This window comes from Cardiocondyla obscurior, linkage group LG13 (assembly GCF_019399895.1).
Source record: "Cardiocondyla obscurior isolate alpha-2009 linkage group LG13, Cobs3.1, whole genome shotgun sequence".
NCBI lineage: Eukaryota > Metazoa > Arthropoda > Insecta > Hymenoptera > Formicidae > Cardiocondyla > Cardiocondyla obscurior.
In genome coordinates, this window is record NC_091876.1 from 1,935,863 (window position 1) to 1,958,173 (window position 22,311).

The 22,311-nt window shown below is 51.2% G+C and overlaps 1 protein-coding gene across 3 annotated transcripts in view; it reads right to left on the minus strand.

Annotated features, from left to right (window-relative positions):
• The window catches only part of Tlk (Tousled-like kinase), a 37,194-nt gene extending 15,599 nt beyond the window's left edge, over positions 1-21,595 (minus strand). The window contains exons 1-3 of one of the 3 annotated variants that reach the window (XM_070665364.1): positions 20,565-21,595; positions 18,565-18,928; positions 14,796-14,881 (exon numbers count right to left, since the gene is read on the minus strand). In XM_070665364.1, coding sequence (XP_070521465.1) covers positions 14,796-14,881; positions 18,565-18,595 — 117 coding nt within the window. In that variant the 5' untranslated portion in view covers positions 18,596-18,928; positions 20,565-21,595. The remainder of the gene's footprint in view (positions 1-14,795; positions 14,882-18,564; positions 18,929-20,564) is intronic. The other 2 variants (XM_070665363.1, XM_070665365.1) reach the window with 2 other exon arrangements.
• Between the last annotated feature and the right edge of the window lie 716 nt (positions 21,596-22,311).

The window sequence follows — 22,311 nt, forward strand, 5'->3', positions numbered from 1 at the left end:
TGAAAACGGAGCACGCGCACGGTGAAAATGATTTCGAACTTGACATTACGAATCCGGGAAGTTCTCGGGGACGGCGACAAAAATGCGAAAAGAACGTTCCCACAACCCGCCGACCCTATGCAGGCATACGATTCCCGATCGACGGGGACGCATCGTAGTAAATCTTATGTAAAATGACTGTACGCGCGTTATCGTCGCAAATAAGGCCGAAACTCGAGAAACGACGGGGGGACTATTTCGAGACCGACCTCTTATCGGATACGTCGTATATTTACCGCGAACGACCAATTCGTCGGTGACTGAAAGATAAGGCAGTTATCGTCGCGGCGATGCAACATTGTCGGCCGCGTATTATGACAGGAATCACGTACAATTTGTCGACGTAGAATAATACAACCCGCACGCAGACGCGCGGCATAACAAGGAAAAAAAAGGGGGAAAAAGAAAAGCGGAAAAGAGAGCGGGCAATCTTCTCGTATTCGCGTCCACGGGAAAAACGCAGCCTCCGACCATCCCGGGTTCTAGAATAACGAAATCACGACGGATATCTCAATTCATCTCGGCTCGCGGGTCCTCCTTTTCCACGCGTAAGGCGGATAAAATTAGATCCCGCGCGTGCGTGATTAGTCTTCGAACCGACGTTCTTTAACACCCAAACGCCTTCGCCTCGCTTTCCCGTCCCGTTGTCCAATGTTCCTTCGCGGCGTGGCGTGACAGAGAGCGGCAGCGTTTACCGTAGCGCGGAGCGCGGCCTATTTCGAAATAACAGGCGACCGGAGCCTCTCGGGTTTTAACACGCGGGGAGAATATTGTCGTTTCGCGCGAGACGTTTATTTCCTCGAGTCGAGGGCGCACGAAAATAAATTGTGCAAATTAGTCGTAAGGCTCCGCCGTTCAGCCCGACCGCGGGCGGTATAACAATCAGGGTGGGGCTCGATGCTCGCACGGACATCGGGCAAACACTTAACGTAGGTAGATCAGTAACGATCGAAGGCCCTAGTTCCTGCACGTGGCACTAGGTGGTTGCCGAGAGCCTCCCCGCTTAGGCGGGCAGGAAAAAAAAAATGGGGAAAAAAAAAAAAAAAAAAAGGCGGAAACGCGCACGGATGCTGAGCACGGTCCGACTTTATCCGCGGGGATGCACGGGAACCGCAAGAATGTTGTGTGCAAGTGCAACTTACGGGCATAAGATCTACAATACGGGCACGATGCACGTTGATTCTGTTAGAGATTACATGCATCAGTTTTGTAACTTTATCCACATATTTATACAGAGATATATAAACGTAGAAGAAGAAAAAAAAAGTTGCTTCGACAATTTTTTTTTTATGTAAATGAGCAATGAATAAAAATATTAACGGGAACCGAATTGTGCTTGTTTTAATTTCGTTGACTCGGAAAATGTATCGTCCTTGTCCTCCGCTTGATTGAAATTACGTACGATTAAATAATTCAAGTGGACCGTAATAATAAGCCGAACATTTAACGGTCGGAGCAGAAAAATGTCGGACGAGTCCAGGAACAAGGCCGAGCTGTTACATAGTCGTCGCCGCTGTCCGTTCCGTCTCGTTCAAACGAGTAAGATGAACGAGAAAATGATGAATGGTCGTAAACAATTTAGTGAAGTCAGCGCGATCAAAAGCCAGTTGTTAACAAACAGGCTTCAATTTTACGGCGAAAAAAAGACAATGTCTAAACATTTAATACCTTAACATTTACTTTTATCCAACTCTAACGCTCTAACAAATTTTTATAATAAAAAACAATATTCTTTTTCTTTTTACTCGAATTCAAGTATCCGTCGGACGCTTCTCAATTGATCTTTTATTTCTGGACGGGACATTTTAACGCTCCAGTCACTTACAGATAAAAAAATTGACGTTATCCAAGACGTAAATTACTACCAGATGCTAACAAATTTAATCGGGCCAAATTTACGATCGTGATCGACTATACGCCAACGTACTTTGCTATCTAGGCGAGACAAGCGTTCGCGTCGTCCGGGAGATAAGCAGCATCCGTTCTATGAATCGGCGTAACGCGTTAATCTAGCGCCAGCGAAGTATTCGTTATCGAAGTATCGAGGATTCGGCCTCGATGCTGATTTTGACCGGCGTGCCTACCCAGCCGTGCTGGCGGTACATAAATGGCGGTGAAAACGAGACGACGCGAGGCGAGGCGGCGGATACGAGAAAGGGATATCGTATAAGCGTAAACGACGAGGCACCGAGGGTGACGAATATTTTTCTCGCTCGCTTCTTTTGCTATTCAGGCGTCGATATATCAGCAGTCGGCGAAAGAAGTTCAATGTGGCGGTAAAAGCGGACGGTAATGCAGATTGCGGGCTCAGGGCGTCTCCCGTTACCGCGTTGCATCGTATGGTGCACATCTCTCGAGTGCACACCGTCCGTTCGCCTCGCCGTCGGCCGCCCATTGGCCGTCGTTTCGCTCTCCATTCCGTGGATTCCTAGCCGATTAATCCTCCTCGAACTACGGGGGCACAACGGTGAAAACCCGAGGTCTGGATTCACGGCGCGAGGTTCTTAAAATACGACGGACGTTGTCACGCCCTATGATCCTCGTACGATTTACACGCCGCGACTTTACGCCGTGGAAACCTGGTTTCCCCGATCCCGAAGTCTTCCCAATCGCCACCCGGCGTCTACCGGGGCTTTCCGCGTCAAAACGAAAATAGAACCAACAATAGTCGCTCACCGAAGAGAAACGGACATCCTCCCCGTCGCGTACCGATAAATCAGCGTCGAAATCATCGCAGAGCCCACCCGACAATTGAAAACGATTGGGTTACCCGGGCCGGCGAAGAACATCGCGGTGCCACTCGCGACGCACACACGTCCGGCGAAATCGATCGGTTCGCGAACGAAAATTTTTCATCCGCCACGTTAAACGCGCGCAAGTGCCCGAGATTCATGCGTCAAAGGGCCGAAAAATTTCCCCTCGAGGCACTCGGCAGACGGCGAGAGGCTGCGTTGCACGGCGATACGTAAAAGAAAAAAGGAGGAAAAAAAAAAAAGACAAGAAAAGAAAAGAAAAGAAACTAAAAAGGTTGGTGAGAAAGGCAACGATACCAGTTTCGAAGTTCCGAGAACTCGACGGGGCCACCGTCGATCATCGGGAAGGCTGGAAAAACACTAGCCGCGCTCGCGATGGAAGATTTCTAAGGAAGAAGGCTCCGGGAGCTTGCCGGCTGCAACTACGGCGCGCTTACATGTATATTCGGCGTTCCCAAGGTTGGTAGGTATGTAGAAACCTTCCATACAATGCGCGTAGTGCTCACTTACTATCGAAAGGATCAATACGGGGGACATGCACCAACTTGCTTGCTTGGATTGCTTGCCTGTTTGCTTGCTTGTCTACCTTCCTACCTGCCTGCCCCGTTCGCTTGCCTGCGCGTTCATGAATCTCCCTCGCCTACAAATTGTAGGTCACGCAGTACCTTCGTAAAATATACATCTCGGAAGGAAGAATCCTTTGGGGAGAAGAATTTCAGCCCGGGCCGCGGGGTCGCGGAATCAACGTGAATTCTTAAAACGCGCTGGCCCGCCCGCCCGCCCGGGGGACCCTCCTATCTATTTCGATGAATTATTGTCTCAATCGGAGCAACAGTATATTACAATCTATAGATACGTTATCAGCGCGAGTAACGACGTACGCTTAGGCCGCTTTTAGAAAGGCCTTCCCGCTCGGTGACTGTTTTTTTTTTTTGTTTTTTAAGCAGCTGGCTTAATTAAAAAGCGAGACGAGTTTGTCGCGTTGAAGTTAAGAGATCTGCGCAGAAGGGTGGGAGGAGGGGGGGGGGAAAGGGAGATTGTGCCTTAAGAGCCAACTGGTCCAGCGTCAAGTTATCGATATTTGCGAGTGTCTTTCGAAAGCCTCGCCTCGCGTCTTCGCGATCTCGAAAAGCGAGAGTCGCCGAGAGTCGTCTCGGCTATCGAGTTTCTTCGAAGCGGCGGAACGGGGAGAACAAACGGAGGTCACCCTACCAGGGGTGTAGCATCGGGACAGTGCCCTTCACCCTCTTCGGTCAACCGCGTCCCGTAATCGGAGGAACTCGGCAACGCTCGTGTGCTCTCGCAGGACTACTACGCGGGCGAGAAAGAGAAAGAGGAGCGAGAGCAAAAGGACGAGGTTACCGAGGAACGATCCGCAAATTCGTTCGCACCAGCGTTGCCAACTGTAAACCGGAGCCACGGTATTTACAACTCCACGGGTTACATCATCGGGCAACCAAGCGCCGCTCGGAATTAACGTACGCAAATATTTATCGCGATAAAAAAAAGAAGGAAAAAAAAAAAAAGTGTACCGACTCGTTCTCTCTTTCCAGGAAAACTTCTCCGTCCGAATTCCAGCCCTTCTTCCACCCTCGTAGGAAATCAATTAAATAGTAGGAGAGACATGCGATCGCGACAGCGTTGTGCTTTTAATTTGCGTTGCTTTCCCGAAGCGGATACAACGAGCGTTTTAACGTAACACGTTCGGTAAACAGGCGCGACATAAAGAGCGACGCCGACGTACTAACAACTGGAGGAACGTTCCGCATCCGGCCGGGTCGGTTTTCACTTCGCGCCGAACAGCGAGGCCTCCCTACTGCAGGCCGAAACCACGGCCGGATAAACAGATTAATACGCGGTAACGGCGCATGTATTATCCGCGATGAATTTCACCGTGAGGCGGGGGGTACGCGGGGGAGGGGACCCCTCGGCCGCGAGGATCTCGGCTTTGCCCCGTTCCCTTTTGTCCATCGTTGCTCTCGCGCGCGCTACGTGTCGCCCCACCGCCCGTTTCATTGTTCAGTCGGCCAATCACGCCCACGGCTAAGGAAAGCTTGCGGCATCGCGCGTGGCGCTCGTGCGTTCTTGTCCGACGAGACGAGACAGCTCGATTAGGCCGAATTCGCACGAGCACGCTACCGAGCTGGGCAGCCAAAGGTTCCCCGATCGAAAGGGGGCTGCAATGGGAAATTGGAACGACGCCTAGGGGAAGAGGGACGAGAGGGAGGAAGGGGGGGGACGAGCGAGCGTTGGACAATGCGAAAAAACGAAGAAAAGAATCGGGGTCCGACGGCGACGTGGATTCGACCTATGAGGGTACCCGAGGTACGCGGCGAGCGAAAAGGAGTCCGCGGTATCTACGGAGACGAGCCACGGAAACGGGTTATCGAGGTGTCCATTCGATTTCCGCGTACGCGCCCGGAGATGCCGAGTGGCCCGTGAAAAGTATGCTTTCCCGGTACGGGTCCCTACCGCGTTTAATCGATTTTTTTTTTCTTTTTCTTTTTTTTTTTTTTTTTTCCAACGCGTGTAGCTAACTACGATTAAATAAGTCGAGATAAATTGCTTCGCTGAAGAATTTCGCGTTAAATTTGACACACGTTCGTACGGTGAAAAAATTTATTAATTTAACACGACAACGCTGAACGACGACGCTAATATCACGTTGTTAATTCTATTATTATTTACAGTAAAATATAACACGTTCTGATATTTTCGCACTTTTTTTTTTACCTAGCTGATTAAGCGCATCAGTTTAATTGACTTGCGAATGCGTTAAATATTCATTACGGAAATTTTGACCGACGTACAGTTTTTTCCACGTGGAAGCGAGAGTGCCTTTCAGCGGCGACGCCGATGTATCTAACGTCTCGTAAGGTCTATAAGAAAACTGTTTGATCTATCGAACATCGTTTCGCGAACGCGCGTTTCGCAATTCAACAAGTTGAACGTCCACGTTACAATTTCTCTCGGGGTACGACGCAACGCGATATGTTAATCGTTCCCGCAAAAGTCACCGGCATTCCAGAAGCGGCGAAGTGGCGTTACAATGTAGTCGGCGAGCTCGCAGGCCGATCCGATACGAAAACTGGGACGGCGATTAGGCGCGGGACAGGAAATCGCTAATCGGGCCTAATTAACCACGGTTCTCAATGCGACTGGGACCCGGGCGGTGAACCAGATATACGCGGCTCGTCGTTATCGTCGCAAATGCCGCCCGTTTGCGGCGGCAAGTGACGGGCTGGAGGTACGACGCGATCCGTTGCCCTCGGCGGCTGTGTCCCAAGTGGCGAGACGCGGCTAACGGGTGGCGACGCGCGGCCGGCAGGTGCAGCTGACGGCGCGGGCGGACAAAAGGAAGGAAGGGAGGTAAAAAGAGCGACCCGAGGGTGGCGGGAGAGGAGAGAGACAGAGAGAGAAAGAGAAAGCACGCTTTCGGCTCCTCCCGACGCGAGACGACGCGACACGATCGTCGTCGCTCGACTGGACGACGGGCGCGGGCGCGGAGTGTATATAAATAGGCGGCACGTCGACCGACCGTCTGGTCTCTCACCGGTGTTACGCTATTGCATGCACGCCGCTTAGTACGGAGTACGGGTACGTGCGCGAGAGGGGTGGTTTTCTCGTATCGACTTGCGCCACGCTTCTGCATTACCGACTACGACGATGACTGACGATGACGACGACGGCGACAGTAATGACGACGTAACGCAACGAGGGTATTTTTTTTTTTTATGAATACGTTGCACACGTTTTTTCCTCGCGGAGGTTTTTTAAAAATGTACCCGGAGCGCCGACATGTCGTTCACAATGACGTTGCTTATTCGCCGCTATTCGCTTTTATCGCGTATTCTCTTTAGGTTCATAGACCTCGCTCGTGCAAGATGGCATGTATCTGATTTGACAAGAATTTCTTAGAGTCGGGCGATCTCGTTGGCGCCTGAGATAATTCCCGTGCGAATTGTATCTTCGCGACAATAGTAGAGGAAGCGAGAATTAAAAGGGATATTCGCGGCTCGGGGCAAAAAACAGCTGGGCGAATCTATTTCATTAAGAAATGTACGACGCTTTTATTTAATTTCTTGCGTGGGCGCGGACCGCGTGTGTCCGGTATACGGAGGACACTTTTTATTCTAGAAGAATAAGTAGCTTATCGAGGGGAGGGAAATACAGTAGGAAACACGAGCGACCAACGGTTTGCCACAGAGAGCGTCACATCGATCGCAAAACCAAAACCTTCTCACGAAATTCTGCAGCGCGTTCGGGGAAAGGGTCGGCGCTCATTTCACTCACAAAGCGAGCATCAATCGCCATGAAAATAAAATAAAACGATATAGAAAAATTAAAATAGACAAATAAACTACCTTCCCACTTCAAAATCTGACAAGTACCCTTTTTTTTTTAGATTAAAATTCGACACAAGAAAATGGAATCCTAATTACGAATCCTAAATTACGATTGAAAACGTACGTAATTTACAAATGTAAAAAGAAAATGCTAGCGGCAGGTATCGGCTCAATTACGCTTTCGAACGAAATAATGAGATTCAATTATAAAAGGGGGATAAAAAAAAAAAGAAATTAAATAAATAAAGGACGCAAGAAGGAAGACAAGGGCCAGACGGAGAGTCGCGATTGGTGGCTCGATAATACGCGAGGTCCAATTAGCACACGCGTAACGCTCGCTCTCTCGTAACGCTGAACTCGTGTGACGCGACATTACGAATATGCGGAGGGAATGCCGCAGTGTAACGCGTACGCTGTTGCCAGATTTTTTTACATCACGTGCTCCGATTAATCGCGAGCGACGCGACATGGTGCTCGCGTACGCCTTAAAAGCGCCCGAAGGCCATTACGTAAGCGCTGGCTACGTTCTCGCCGTGTCTCGCGCCTCGGTGACATCTCGTCATCGATCCGCGATTTCCATTTCGAGGCACGACTGCTCCTCGGGAAGCCAGAAAGAAAGAGAAAAAAAAAACGAAAGCCACTTGGGAACGACCCTAAGTTGAATGAGCGACTTTGCGCCTCTCCTCTTTCTCGAGAAGGGAAAAAAAAAATAGAAAAATAATAAGACTTTGTATTACGTTTGAATAGCAGGGGTGTATCGTTATTTCTCGACTGTTCATAAAACTCTCGACGCGAGTTCGGCCGACGCGAGCTGATTAATGTCGCTTTAACGTATCGACCGAGAGAGAAGACCGGGGAAACGGATAACGCGAAACACTTTTAACTCGAACGATGCCGCACGTCGGGTGTCTCGTTTTCCGGCGATGACCCGGCCATAGTGCTCGTAGCGGAGCAGAGCCTGGACATATCGTAGTGATTGGGATCAATACGTTTAACCACACTACTACGCAATAACACCCCTGCTCTCGTCCCCTTTCGCCTCCATCGACCTCACTTCGTTCGTCTCGCCCCCCGCCTCTCGCTTCCGCTCCTTCCATCCGCTTCGCCTCCGTCGACCTTGCGGCGAATTCTTTCGTGTACCGCGAAAACCCGCATCGAGCCGCCGTCAAGGCAAATTTACATGATGGCACACACTCCTACGTGACTGCTAATCACTTTTAACCACCCGCCGAAACAGCCTCCCGAAGGAATCCCGGCCGAGTCTCGTAAAGAATTTTCCAGCGAGCCGCTTTCAAAATCTTGCCCGTTCCGTAAATTTGCTCGGGTGGATACCGATCGTTAACGGAGAAATCACCGTTTCCCGCAGCTACTGCGCGACTTATAGAAAACGCGTGCGATCCAAATTTAGAGTTAAGAATACCAGAAGAAAATCCGCGAACACTGCTACGCTCGGGACCGCGGTTCGCGTGTTGACTAACTCCCAAATTCTCTACCGTACACTGGGCTACGTTTAATCAAGCGCGACGGGAGGAACGCCTAACTTTAAACATGGAGAACAATTTAAGTAATTGCGACAATAAAGCGAGCCGTACGACACCGGATAACTTCCGATTACCGAGCCGGCTTTCGTCTCTCTTCTCTTTCTCTTTTTCTCTCTCTCGTTTTATCTTATTTTCTGGTCGCGCAAGTCCGCGATTTTCGGGGGCAGCGCGTTAATAACGGTACGGTTAATTAACACCGTTAATGAGCAAACAGATAATAATGATGTTAATACGACCGGCATTCGACGACCGCGTATTATTATCCGAATCTCTTATTTACGGCGTGATCGAATCGGCAGTGGCACGGGGCGAGCCCCATTAACGAGCGCAGCTTCACGCGTTCCTAAATCAGCGTGACTGCCGCATTTCCGCCGCCCGCGGTGCTTCGTTTGCCGCTGTTAGCCGATAAGTCGATTAATAAAATCGCCGAGCGAATGATTATCATATCGCGCGGTGTAATTAATCACGATACCTTGCGATGCGTTTAATCTCCGATGTTTTCGTTCGTCTCTTTAAATCACGATGATTACAACAAGAAGAAAAAAAAAAAAAAAAAAAAGAAAGAAAGAAAGAAAAGAAAAAAAAAAAAAAAAAGAAAGGAAGAAGTAACATTATTTCGCCAACTAAATTTTACAATTACTACCGCATTTACGTTGGATATATCCTGAACAAATTTCCCTGCGATCGCTCTCCGTCGAGCAGCACTGCGAATGAGAAATCGATTTTCGAAGCTCGAGCAAAATTATTCGCAGATATCCGGCGCATCTCGAAGCGGCCGGGAGCCGCCATATTGTTACTGGATGCATTCGCTAGAAGATACCGACCACACACTGGTATACCAGCTCTAAACACTAACTTTATACCTATTAAGGTCCGGGATCGATAGTCCGGGGTACGTACTACGTATACGTCGCGCGTACTAAATACTGTATTGCATATACGGGGTGAGCGAGCGGTTACGGGTGGCTGGAGATCTCTAACCCCCGAGGAAACGGGTGGAGAAATGGCGAGGACGCACGACGAAAACGGGGCTTGCGTTCTTCCCGAGGAAAAAGCTTTCGCGACGGTCAAATCAGCCGAACGACTTCGGAAACGCTCCTCGGGCGTCGTTCAATCAGCGAAATAATAACCGAGGCCGCTCGAAAATCGCCGCCTCGCGGCGTACGTAACGCGTGAACTTAATTTTCGCTCAATAAACATACAATGCGGAGAGTCAGAATCGTCGTCATTGTCACGCGACCGTTTGTACCGCCGCGAGCCGCCATGTGGCGAAGAAACGACAAACGCGGTACGGGCGAAAGTTCGCCCGATCATTGCTGACGACCAGCTTCTACATCCTACGGTTACCTTCCTTCAATCCCGGTGCCTTCCTCGAGACCTTTTTCCCCACGGCAATAAAACGTACGCAGCGTAGAAACAAACGCATTAACCGAAAGCTGATTTCCATACGCACAACGTGCTCGGGTGGTGCATAATATCATGTACAATTTTTTTTTTTTTTTTCTACATACAGTTCAGAATCCTACCAAACCAGTTAAAGATCGAGACTTTGCGGGGTCTGCGTGGCGACAGGACAAAACGCCAGTTTTGAACGTTGCATAATAGCGACGGAGTGAAAGTAGTTGATTGATCAGTGACGGACCGCGAAGCGGATCAACGGAGCTTGGGGACTCCTTCATTGGATTACAATGGCATTTATTAAGAATCAATAGTCAAGCCTGCGCCAGTCGATTCGAATGACGGGCCATCGCCTAGGTCTCGCGTTCGAAGGAGAGGTCGCGGCGAGGGGCAAAGTTACCGGGGAATATTTCCGCGTAACAAAAATTTTCAACGCCGTGTATTTCGCCGCGCTGTCGTACCGAGTCATCTTTATTTCTATCGGAGGCTGCCCGTCCGCACGACACCTGATTACCTTATCGAGCGCGGCCTCGGGAATTTTGCCGCGTGTAAATGTTACTTTTGCACGAGCGAACCGTTTCGAGCGTGAACCGAGTGGGAGATTCGATTTCGGTGTGTCTAAAAGGTTAATTAAAGACCGTTTGGATACAGGATACAGGCGAGACGCTTCTACGGCGATATCTACTGCTTGTAACTTACATGGGAGAACGGTAGGTTTCTATGCGGACTTTGGGCAAATGGAATCGACAGGGGAGTCGAAGGGGAATAGGGGGGAGAAAAGGGGTTGGAAATGGATATATATACATATATATACAGAGTGCTGAGCTCCTCTCGATCGATCCTCGAAGGATGTGGAGACCAACAGAGGTGACTCCAAGAGCGAGAGAAAGAGAGAGAGAGAGAGAGAGAGAGAGAGAGAGAGAGAGAGAGAGAGAGAGAGAGAGAGAGAGAGAGAGAGAGAGGAGTGAAGGGTGAAAGAGTAAGCAAAGGGAGAGGATAGAAAGGGGGAGGGAGGAGAGGAGAGAAATAGAAGAGAGGAGAGCGAGACTCGTCGAGAAAATAACTAATAGGGGTGGGGTTGCAAGAGACGCTGCGGATGTGAGCGGATGTGGCAAGGAAGGGCAGAGGGGACAAGGGGGAGGAATGAGTTAGATAAGGATGAGAATATTGGGCCAAGTGGAAGGGAAACGAAGGGATGATGCTCGCGCTTGGAAACTACCTATGCCCGTCGCCGCGTCGGTACGAACAGTACTGCAAAATGTCGGGTACCTACGGATTCCTTCCGTGCCCGCGCGTACACATCGGGTGTCTCGGAAAGAGACGGCGGTGCGTCAAACGTAGAGATCTCGACGCGATTCGATGAACGAGCGAGGGAATATCCCGCAAAGATAGACGCCGCCGATAGAACGACCCGGCCGCCACGAAACAGCTGTTTTTAAACGCGATTGAATTGACGCCGATAAACCACGACGATACGGATAACGCGAAATAATAATTACGGCAAGCGCAAAAAGATTCACGGCCGTACGTTCACGCTACGAAGGCTCGGAAGCGACGTGCGCGGATCTCCGTTTCTTGAATAACGAAGCGATAATTCAAGCAGCTCGCAAATACAAACGCAAAAGTACCGCAAACAATTACGAACGGTCAGCGAATCTCGCGGTAAAACAATCGCGTGATCGGGTTAACGGGAATGCTACGGGGACTTTGATTCGGTATTGTATAAATAGCATAAACTTTTGTGGTTTCTAGGGTCGCTACAAATAGAGAGCCGCGTTGTATAAAACGGTTAGTAGACAAGCGGCAGACTAGAGGATAGCCGGCAACGAGTTGGGTCTCACTTCGGGTTCGAGCGAACAAGGCAGGGGCAGGTATAAATCTTAGCCACCCGGACTCGGGCCGGGCGGCAGGCAAGCTCGATGCAGCGATTTCTTTCTCTCGCGTAGCCAGAGGAACGGTCGATATACGGAGCACGAATCGATAAACTTGGACGTCTAACCAACAGGTCTCGAACGAGAAATATCTCACCGAACGTAATTCCGTTTAAATACAAATTGACGTCTGTATAGCTAGCCCTACATATTTTAAAAATTAAAAAAAATTTTTTTTTTTATCTAAAAATGAAGGCGGTGTGTGAAATTAGCTTTCCTACCTTTCAAATAACGACCAGTTTAAACGACAAACTTTCTAAGAACATCCGACAACTTTGGAACTCTCGCGCGGAGGAAGAAAATCAACACTCTAATTAATACCTTTTCCTTATTTTATTTTTAGGAAATGAGGAGGCTATACTTCGCTGGACGTTATGAACTACGCGCTGAAAAAGACCCGCGGCCTTTCGCGACGCACTTGCGTATGATTAATGCGATCGAAACACGCTCCAAATCTGCATTTACGTTGAAAGTTGGAGAATAGGAGATCTCGCGGACTTTTTTTTGCCACGACGCAAGAAACCGTAACATTCTCAAAGTGATGCAAGAAGCTCGTGAAGCCTCGATTGCACGCCGGCGGATGCTGCATCACCGCGCAGTCGCGTGGGTGTGGGTGAAACTGCATTTATGCGCGCACATCTCGCGTCTTTTCGCGAAAAGGACAAAAAAAAACAAAGGGACGTGAACAAGAAGCGCAGAGGATCACCCGTCGTAGTGCATCAAATATATGTATGTTCGCGCGAGGAAATAAAACCGCGATCGTACGTATACACCGAGTTTATAAATCCGAGCTTGTTGCGCGCGTATTACCAGAGGTAACTCCGGGGAGTTTGGTTTATCCCCCGACCGCGAAGGAGGTCGATGGCGACCCTGGGCGAGTCGAGTTACTCGCGAATGAAGATGTACGGGAGAAATATCGTCCCGAGTGGAGGAGCGCGTCGCGGGTACAGATAAGACTTCTCGCGGCACGTGTCGAGCGACCATCCCGTCGCGATCTTTCCTGGCTACGAAAAGTAATTAATCGACGGATCGAAAGAAGAGAAAAATATAACGCGGTCGTAACGCAATTATAATCACCGTCAATAATAATTAACGAAGAACGGGGGGCGAGAAAGAGCAAGGCAGAAGAGAAAGAGAAAGGAAAGAGAATACCGGCCGTGACGTCGTCAACCACGTGAGAGCACCCTTAAGCGCGTTCCCTCCACCCCGCCCGCTACTCCTCCCTCACTATCACGGCTCAGCGGGCGCGCGAGAGCGCGTCGGGCTCGCGCACTTGACTGCTGTGCTCTAAGTGAGAGCGCCACGTGACGTCGTCGCGCACGACCCCAGGTTGCTGTGCTTCCGATAGCACGCGGGACGATCGCACACGGTGCATCGCGATTGGCCACACCTTTTCGTGCGGCCGCGGCCGCTTCAGACGCGATGGCAAACGCGATAACTAAACGAGCAATCGTTTCTCCACCATATTCATAATCCCTCGGCCGACGGTCAACGAGAAGCCGAAACGAACGACACCGGGCTGATACGACGAACGCGAAATACGCCCGTGATTTTTTTTTTTTCGCGTGGGCCTTTGCACCGAGCCCAAGTGACCCGACGACGTCGCCACGTCTGCCTGACTTCGTCGGTCGAACGTTGCGCACGACCACCACCTCTTCTTGACCACCGATGAACGAGTCTTTCAATCTCTCTTATCCCGCGTGCATTCAGACGTGATGATATAGACGGTACCACGTATCTATGAATATATCCATCCCGCTATAGCTATGTATATTATTCTGCCCCTAGTTATACATATACGCGTTTAACCCATCGATCTCACCGATTCCATTTCTGGGACACCGAGTATTATTGCGATTTGCTCCAGGTAATATAACTGATTTAGAAATCCGGAATAAGTACCAATCGCGCTCGCCGCTTGGAGTTCCAAAAATGGAGATATCAAACCGAAACCGGGCGTAGTCGCCGTCTTTAATAATGCCGTTAACGTAACACATACAATCCCGTCCCTCCTTCCTTTTTACTGTCCTCCCCCCCTCTTACACCCCGCGGGGATGACATTCGCTCGTCGATATTCTTTGGCGACATTACGTCATCGGGAGACGCAGACACTAAATGCCTGAATAAATGCAAGCTGCGATCGATATCGTGTCATTGTCAATATTACATTATATACGTCGAAGCAAGTTACGCCAATGTAACAAAGTCTCTTTCTACAGAACGCGTCAGAAGTGAAATTTCGAAACGGGATTCGTACCCGCGAATGTTTGATTTCATAAAATTTTTACTTAAGGTACTTTATTTAACCGTACGATTATTTTTTTTTCTACGTTTCAACTACCCTGTTGCTGTCAGTAACGTAATTTTGACGTTGATTGTTGAATTTTATCGGATCGGGCAGTGGCGGTCGCCGCGAGCGACAGTCGATTTCTGTGTCATTTCTACGTTGGGATTTAAGGGCTCGGGGTAATAGAAAATGAGAGCAATCGCGTTGTAACGGCGTGCGTGACAATTCGAACGTCGCGATTTCGTCAAGAGATAAAGGTCGACGGTCGATGCGTGCTGCCGGGCCTGCGTGAGCGCGATAAAACGAGACAAGTGGAAAATTTGCGAACGAAACGCGAGCCTTGCTCCGCGGACGTACGGGCGGTAACCGCGATCGCGCGGCGTCGCGAATTAATTCACTCGGATTTTTCGGCGGTTCGGAGTATGCGAGATCGATCAACGGGTGTCGACAGGTCAAGCGAAAATCTACTAAGCGAATATATACTATAGAGAACAGCTCACCCTCGCTCCGAGAAAGCGGGCCTCCAATAACTCCTGCTTCCTTGGGTCCAGGGTGGCCTGAAAGTGCTCCATCTTGACGCCAGCGCCTGGAACAACAAGTCAGCGAATTACAATCTTCGACTTTTTCGCCCGTGGCGTCGATGGAAAGATAACGAAGAAATCCAGAGTAAAGCTCGAGAAAGCCTATCCACGATTTATGAAAAAATCGATTGCGTACGGGGGACCGTGTATCCTGATCGAAAACCTTATCGCGATACGTCGGAACGAAAGAAACGAAGACGATAGACAGAGAGAATGAAAAGAGCGTGGAGAAAGAGACGAAGGATCATCCATGCGGGACGAAGAAGACGCAAAGAGACCGGGGATTTGACGCGAAAATTTTCGGCGGAATCGATATTAAATATCGGAGACGGGCGTCCATTGTCGCCGGTCAGTGGAGAGAACGAGAATAAAATTCCTCGGCGAGAGAGAAATCCGCGGAGAGATGTCTGGAGGTCGCCGATTTAGTTCGTGGGTTATTCTCTCGCCGTTGGCTCGAAAGAAGCTTGCAAAAATCTTTGCGATCTCAGCGAGGTAATTCTACAAAAAAAAAAAAAAAAAAAGTAAAACGACGAGCTGCAATTCGAATTCTTCCGAATAGAGAATTTGTACGGGAACGGCACAACCTACGGGAAGCTGCGATTACGTTTCAACGACAACATCCGCCGTATCGTCGACATCGTCCAGCATCCGATACCATCGACGTGTACCGATTGTAAACTAGCGAAACGCTGTCGATATGCCGCGGACTATCACCGCGCATGTAATAAACTGGACATCCTCGAGCGTCGTAAACGGCACAATCCAAACGCTATAATTAGCGTTTACGGGGGCATTATCTATTTTAATCAAACAGATTGGATTTAACTCGCGTCGAATAGAATCCTTTTCCGCAAATAACCGTGTTCTATTGTGCGGCACGCCGCACCGTCTCTAAAATTAGTCAAATCGACAAACCGACAGAAATAATAAACGATTCGCGCGTTAAACAAAGCGTATGCGCTCGTTACGTGTCATTTTACGTCGCGGATGGGGCTATTAACCAAGGTAACGAATAGGGTCTAGACTTGATGTCCATCTCACCCTCGGAGATAAAGAAACTCTACGGATGCTTCCGAGCTTGAAGTTATTTTTTTTTTTTTTAATTTACGGTGAGAGTTTGCATATATTTTTTTTTAATAATTGTAATTGGAGATTTTCATAATCGACAATACATCTCTAGACTCGCTGATCAGCAAAGCGATAGGCATATCAGCGCAACGAAAAACAAAAGATCCGCCCGCGTGTATCGCAAGGAAACTCGAATTTCTACAGACGGAATTTCTCCCTCCTCTTTTTCGCGACGTCGATTCGCGTATATACACGTACGTATACGATTGAATGAGTCGCACTGCTCTCGCCGTTACTTTCGAGAATCACTGCAATCCGTTAAAGACATTATACACGTTCACGATGCGTGACCGGCCGTTGCGCGATACCGAACGGCGCAACATTGTTTCATACGCCGATGTTTACAGATTTTTTTTTCTTTTTTTTTTCTGCGATCCGATACCCCGGCGCGCGCGCTCGCGCGCCCGCATCCGGCGAGAAAATTGAGAAAGTGATGGGAAAATTGACGTCGCGCGCAGAGGGACACGGCGGTATGCGACAATTAAAGCAGCTCGGGCCGAGAGAGCTGGGACGCCGCGCGTCCGACCGGCCGATAAATCCGAACGAGAGAAGGCGCGAGGCCGCGCGCTCGCTCGCGCGAGTGCAGTAGCGCAGTCATTGAACTCATCGTCGTCGGCGCACAATTTTCATGTAAAACGGGGGCAAGGCTATTTTATTCGTAGCGTCTGGGATAGGCGAACGGACTCCGGCGCGGAGAAGACAAAACGCGGACTCCCGCCCGGCGGCGGGTTCAATTGCGCAACTCAAAACAATGCGCACTTTTACTGAACGGCGGGCGGCGCGGCGATATCGGACGCGACGAGTCCAGAAAACCCCTTGGATCTCGCCGCCGGGATAATCGAACGTCGCGATTTGACGCGCAAGCGCGGCGATATTCCGCGGACCGTGCGAGGGGCTCGACCGCCGGCACCTTTCGGGCTTTGCTTTGGCGCCTTTACATCGACGGCGCGACGTTTTACGTCGAACAAGTGTCACGGCGGCAACGGCCATCGCGGAATCTCATTCGTTCGTTCTACAAAAGGCGCGGAGAAAGCGAGGCGCGCGGGCAACAATGTGAGACGCGGCTCAGGATGTTTCGCGAGCGGGCTCTCCGCACGGTAAAGTTGCATTACGCGCGCCTGCGTCCGTCCGCGTCTGAATCCACCGGCGTTCCTCTGAAAAAGTATGCCATCGAAACGCCAGCACCGACGTCTCTCTTCGCAACCTAGCGGGCGCCACGACGCCATCGAGATACGACGGATTCGCTTTGTTGTCGTCCCGCCGTACGTTGCCGAAACGCGACACCGAACTCCGCTCCCGGCGAAACTTTGTCCCTCGTCGTCGGCCACGACCGCGCTTGGCGACACGCTCGCGGAGGGAATTAATTAGACAACGGGTTCCCGGTCGATCTGTTATCACGAAATAGCGAGCCACTGTCGCGTCTATTCTTTACGCTGCCTGCACGGAAAAAAAAAAGAAATAAAAAAAAAATAATATTCCTGCCTCGTCACGATCAATGAACGTGCAACTTTGCGCAACGCGAGAAGCAGCGTCTTTGCTCGCACGCTGCACGAAAATCGTCACATTCTTGTACGAATTTATCTCTGTTTGAAAAATAAATAATTTGTTCTCAAAGTCGAGTACCTTTCGCTACTTTTTAATTTTTTTTTCCTCCCCTGAAAAAAATTCGTTCAGTTTCGCCATAAAACCGACGCCGTCGATCGGCGAAATGTAACGTTACGCTGTCTGTAAAATTTCGCGTCGCCGCAGAGACTGCAAGACCTACCTACGATTGGCGAACGTCTCGTTTTCTAAAGAAAAAACTAAAGGATGGAGGGGAAGAAGAAAAAAAAAATTGTCCCCGCAGGGCGATGAAGCAACGTGACACACTCTCCGCCATGGGGTTTTTCTCTTTATCGTAACAAACTGGGAATAATCGTTCGAGAGGCAGCGTGGACGAGCAAGAGTCAACTGAGACCTTCAATATTGTATCTCAGTGAATGCTGGAAAGTCGCGCCGCGTATCTTTTTACGGATATGACGTGCGTATTTACTCGGAAATGAATTGGCCGAAAATAGATTTGTGTTTTTTTTTTTTTTACGCGAGATCTATCCGCGGAATGGCGCCGTCACCTTTAATTTTTCCGCGAGCAAGGATTTCAAAAACGGTCTAGGAACGAGCCATCAAGGCTGTCGCGTGCCTCGAGCAGTATTTTTACGCGCGAGGTGAACAAAAAGTTTTCTCGCCAACAGCTACGTTACCGGCTCGGCACGGTACGAAATACGTTTTTGCGGTCGCCCGGGCGGGTTACTAGCATCCCGCACATCTCGTAATACGTACACATAAACGTAATTGAGCGACCAGTCGACGCGACGGTATGTCCGCCCGGGTTGATTTAGCCTCGGCGTTACTTATCTAATCTCGCGTATTATAAGAGACCGAAATAACATCCGTATTTTCATACACCGGGCTCACCGAGATTCCTCGCGAAGGGGAACACTTGTCGGAATCGGTAGAGCGAAGCTTGCCCGAGGAGCCAGAGGAAAGCAGAGAGTAAAGAGATAATAAGAAAAGGACTTACCACCACCAGAGTTCCAGCAATTATCAGTCATCCCTGTTTATCCATTTGCAGAGTTGGCACTACATTATAATTACACTGATCCAACTTGCTGGAATGTCTCGCGGCACGTTGGTCTTTGACGGCGGCGGCGTCGTTACGCGCACCGGATACACTTTTCATGAGCCCTAGAGTGCCGCCCGACAAAACTCTCAGCTCCGCCGCATCACTTTACACCAATGAGAGCACCTGTCTCATTATTGATCTCACACTACGGCTCTCTCTCGATCGCGATGTACCGGGTGGGCAACCGCACTGTGAAGATTTTCGCGCACTCCCGATCGCGTTAGCCGGTCATCCGGAAGGGCCACCGCTCACGATCTCCCTCCTGTAACAGCACCATCACGCGCGTCTACACAACTGCCGCCGTAGCCGCTGCTGCGCTTCTTCCCGTCCCGTCTCGTCTCGTTTCCTTTTTCGCTTCCCTTATATTTTTTTTTTTTAATTTATTTTTCCCTCGCAACCGTTTTTTTCGCGAATCGCCGTGGCTCTCGAGAAAAAAAAAAACACGTGCACACGCCGTGCCTAACGCCGAGTCGTCGCCCCGCGGAGGAAATCTAATTGTAAGCTGGACCGGATCGATCGAATTGGTGTCGTTCGCGCGAGGAGGATCGCTCGATGCGATCGACGGACTATGACGGTCGATTCGAAACGCCGACTACGACGAAACACGTGAACGCGAGAACGAACGATACCCGACGGAAAATAATTGGCGGTCGGCGCAGGCCACTTTGCGCTCTTTGGCCTCGAAATTTCGGACACGGGGGACTTCGCACGCTTATCTCTATGGCGTGGGGCGAGGATATCCTTCGGACGTAGCAGCCGCGCGCATAATCCAATCGGGATTCCGGGAGCGTAAAAATTCGTGCGAAAACCTTGACGGTGTTTAACGCGCACGCTGGACTTTGGTCGTAAACCTATTCTCCACGATCCTCCCTATGGAGAGGACGATGCGGCGCGGGACAACAGGGATACGTGTCGATGCGAGCCAAGAATTGGCACTTTCCGCCGAGGACTGCCCGAACCCGAACCTAAATTGCACAACGGACGATTGTCATCACGGCAGCGCACGACTAATCGCGCACGATCGATTTCTATCGCACGCCGGGACGTGACGTGGAGGCGTAAAAGTCGCTTGAATCGAACGGTAAGGATCCCCCCATTCAAAATCTTAAAGATGGCGTTGATCGCCGATAACGTCTGCTCGGTCTCGAACCGTACCGTGGTGAACACCGAACGGAGAAATTCGTCGGACGAACGGTAGCGACAAACGCAACGCGATTGTAGACGCGCCGACCGCACAATCGCGATGCACCGCTTCGCGTTGAATTTTTTTTTATTTCTTTTTCGCGCGAGAATTGCGCCGTACTATCGCGATCCGCCGTTGGCCCCGATATTGGCGTCGACAAAATTATAACGCAACAATACCGACCGCGTAGGCGCCGGCTTCGCTCGCCGACGAAAAAGAGGGAGGGCAAATTGATCCGAGAGACACGGCCGGCCGTTTAATCCCGCATCGCATACGCGAAATCTGTGGTGCTCGCGACCCCTCCCCCCCTCGCCCGGAGATCCGGCGACGATCGTGCACAGGAGCCGTTAAGGACGTTTCGAAAATCGGCTCTAGTTTGCGCGGTGGGCAGCGCGCGCGTGAAATCCCGAGCGTGAAAACGGGACGGCGAGGCGAGACGAGGCTAAACGAGACGAGATGATACGAGACGAGACGGGACGAGGCGAGGCAAGGCAGCCTACGGTAACAACGGCGACGGCGACGACGGTTCGGGTCGCCGAGAACCCAGTCCGCCTTCTCCGCCCGCGTCCCGCCCCCCCGACCGCCGCTCGCAGTTTCCTCGCGACGTCCAGCCGGTGAGACTTGGAGGTTACACACGGCCGAAGTAATCGATTCCGCACCGACAAACGCGCTCCTCGAGAGATCGCAGGAAGAAATAACGCGGCGCGTGACTCACTTGTTTCTCTCTCTTTTCCTCCGATTCCTTTATGTACTTCTTTCTTCAGCCTTCGTCCGGCCGCCGGTCTTTTCGCGTTCTCGCGCGAACGATGCGATTACGAGGAAAATGCGCGACGATAGGGGAAGTCAGACTTCTCCGTGTTCCTTTTCACTCGGCACCGCTTCCGTTTTCTTCCCCCGCACGTTTATCTCTCTCTCTCTCTCTGCGCCTTCCGCTCCGCTTCCCCTCTCTGTCTATTTCTTCTTTCTTCACGCGTGGCAAATAGTGCACTTCCAATAAGGTGTCCCGTCTCTTTTCTTGGGGAGCGCGCGAGCGGCCGTTTCCGTTGGTCCGAGCGAGCCGAAGGTTGGTCGAAACGGCGACACGCGCTCGTGAAATTTCGTGACTCCGCCGAACAGCACGCGCCGTTCACCGCATCTCTCGTCGCATATGATAAACGACGCAGACGATAATTTCCTTCTTCCTTGCACCTTTCTCGTGTACCTTTGCTCCTTTCTCCCTCGGTCCCTCCGTCTTCGCGCTCTCTCTCTCACTCTTTTCAGTTGATCTCTCTTACGATCGCTCGCCTTCGCCGTCTTCCTTCCTCACGACATAGCGCGCCTCGTTTATCGGAAGAAAGGAGGAAAAACTCATCTGGAAGATGGCCGCCGCCTGCCAGTCACCGATTTATCCCTCTCTCGCATGGCGCACTCTTTCGCGACGGGGGCCACCGCGCGCCACCCGGGGAGGCCGCGGCTCACCGCGGTCACGATGCACCGGGTCGTTAACTGCGGCACTGAGAGACGCGAGGACGGCGGTTACACGACGCGCGTACCGCGCGCGACGATCACAACACGACACTATTACGGCGGCGACGATGATAATAACGATGACGACGTTGACGACGTTGACGACGAACGTAGACGGAGACGATGACGGCGGCGATGACGATGACGGCGACGACGTCGGCGGCGGCGAGGACGACGACGACGACAACAACACTTGGAACGATGACACGGGCAAAATCTCGGATGCCGGTAACGCGCGCACGTCGGCCGTACTCTCGCTCGCTGGCCCGACAGTATTCGTACTAAAAAGCTCACCTCGGCAGGAACCGTAATGCACTCTCTTCTCGATACACAGAAGCGCGAACACGGAGGCACTCTCGCGACACACACACGCACACATGTACGTCGCGTAGTAGAAGCAGACACGCGCGGGCAGGCGCGCGCGCGCGCACGCGGCCTCGTACGGGTACACACTGCACTGCACCGCGCGTCACGGCGCGACGACGCGGCGTGGCGCGGCGCGGCGCGGCGCCGAGCGGAACGGAGCGCCGACCGCGGCCCCGCGCGCCACGACCTGCTGCTGCCACTAGTAGTCTTTTAAACGTGCCGACGCGGCGCCGCGTCCTTTTTCACCCGGCCTCGCATACATACGCCCGCGCTCGTGTCTTCTTGTCCGCCGACTACGGTCTACTACGTCCTCGAGGTTCACGCGGCCCACCCTGCTCGACGGTTTCCGTCGCACTCGCGAGTCGCGGTACTCAACGGCGATCACCGCGACAACGACGACAGTGACGCCGCCAATCACACACCATGGCGTTCGCACGACCTCTCCTCTGTTGTCTCTCTCTCAACTCCCGCGGGCCGAGCGGCACCTTACGGAGGCGCTTCGGCTATTATCGGTGAGCTACGATGTTTATTCGCCGGCGCGTCGGCTGACCAGTCACGGTTCTCGCGGCGAGATTATTCCCCCATGTGGT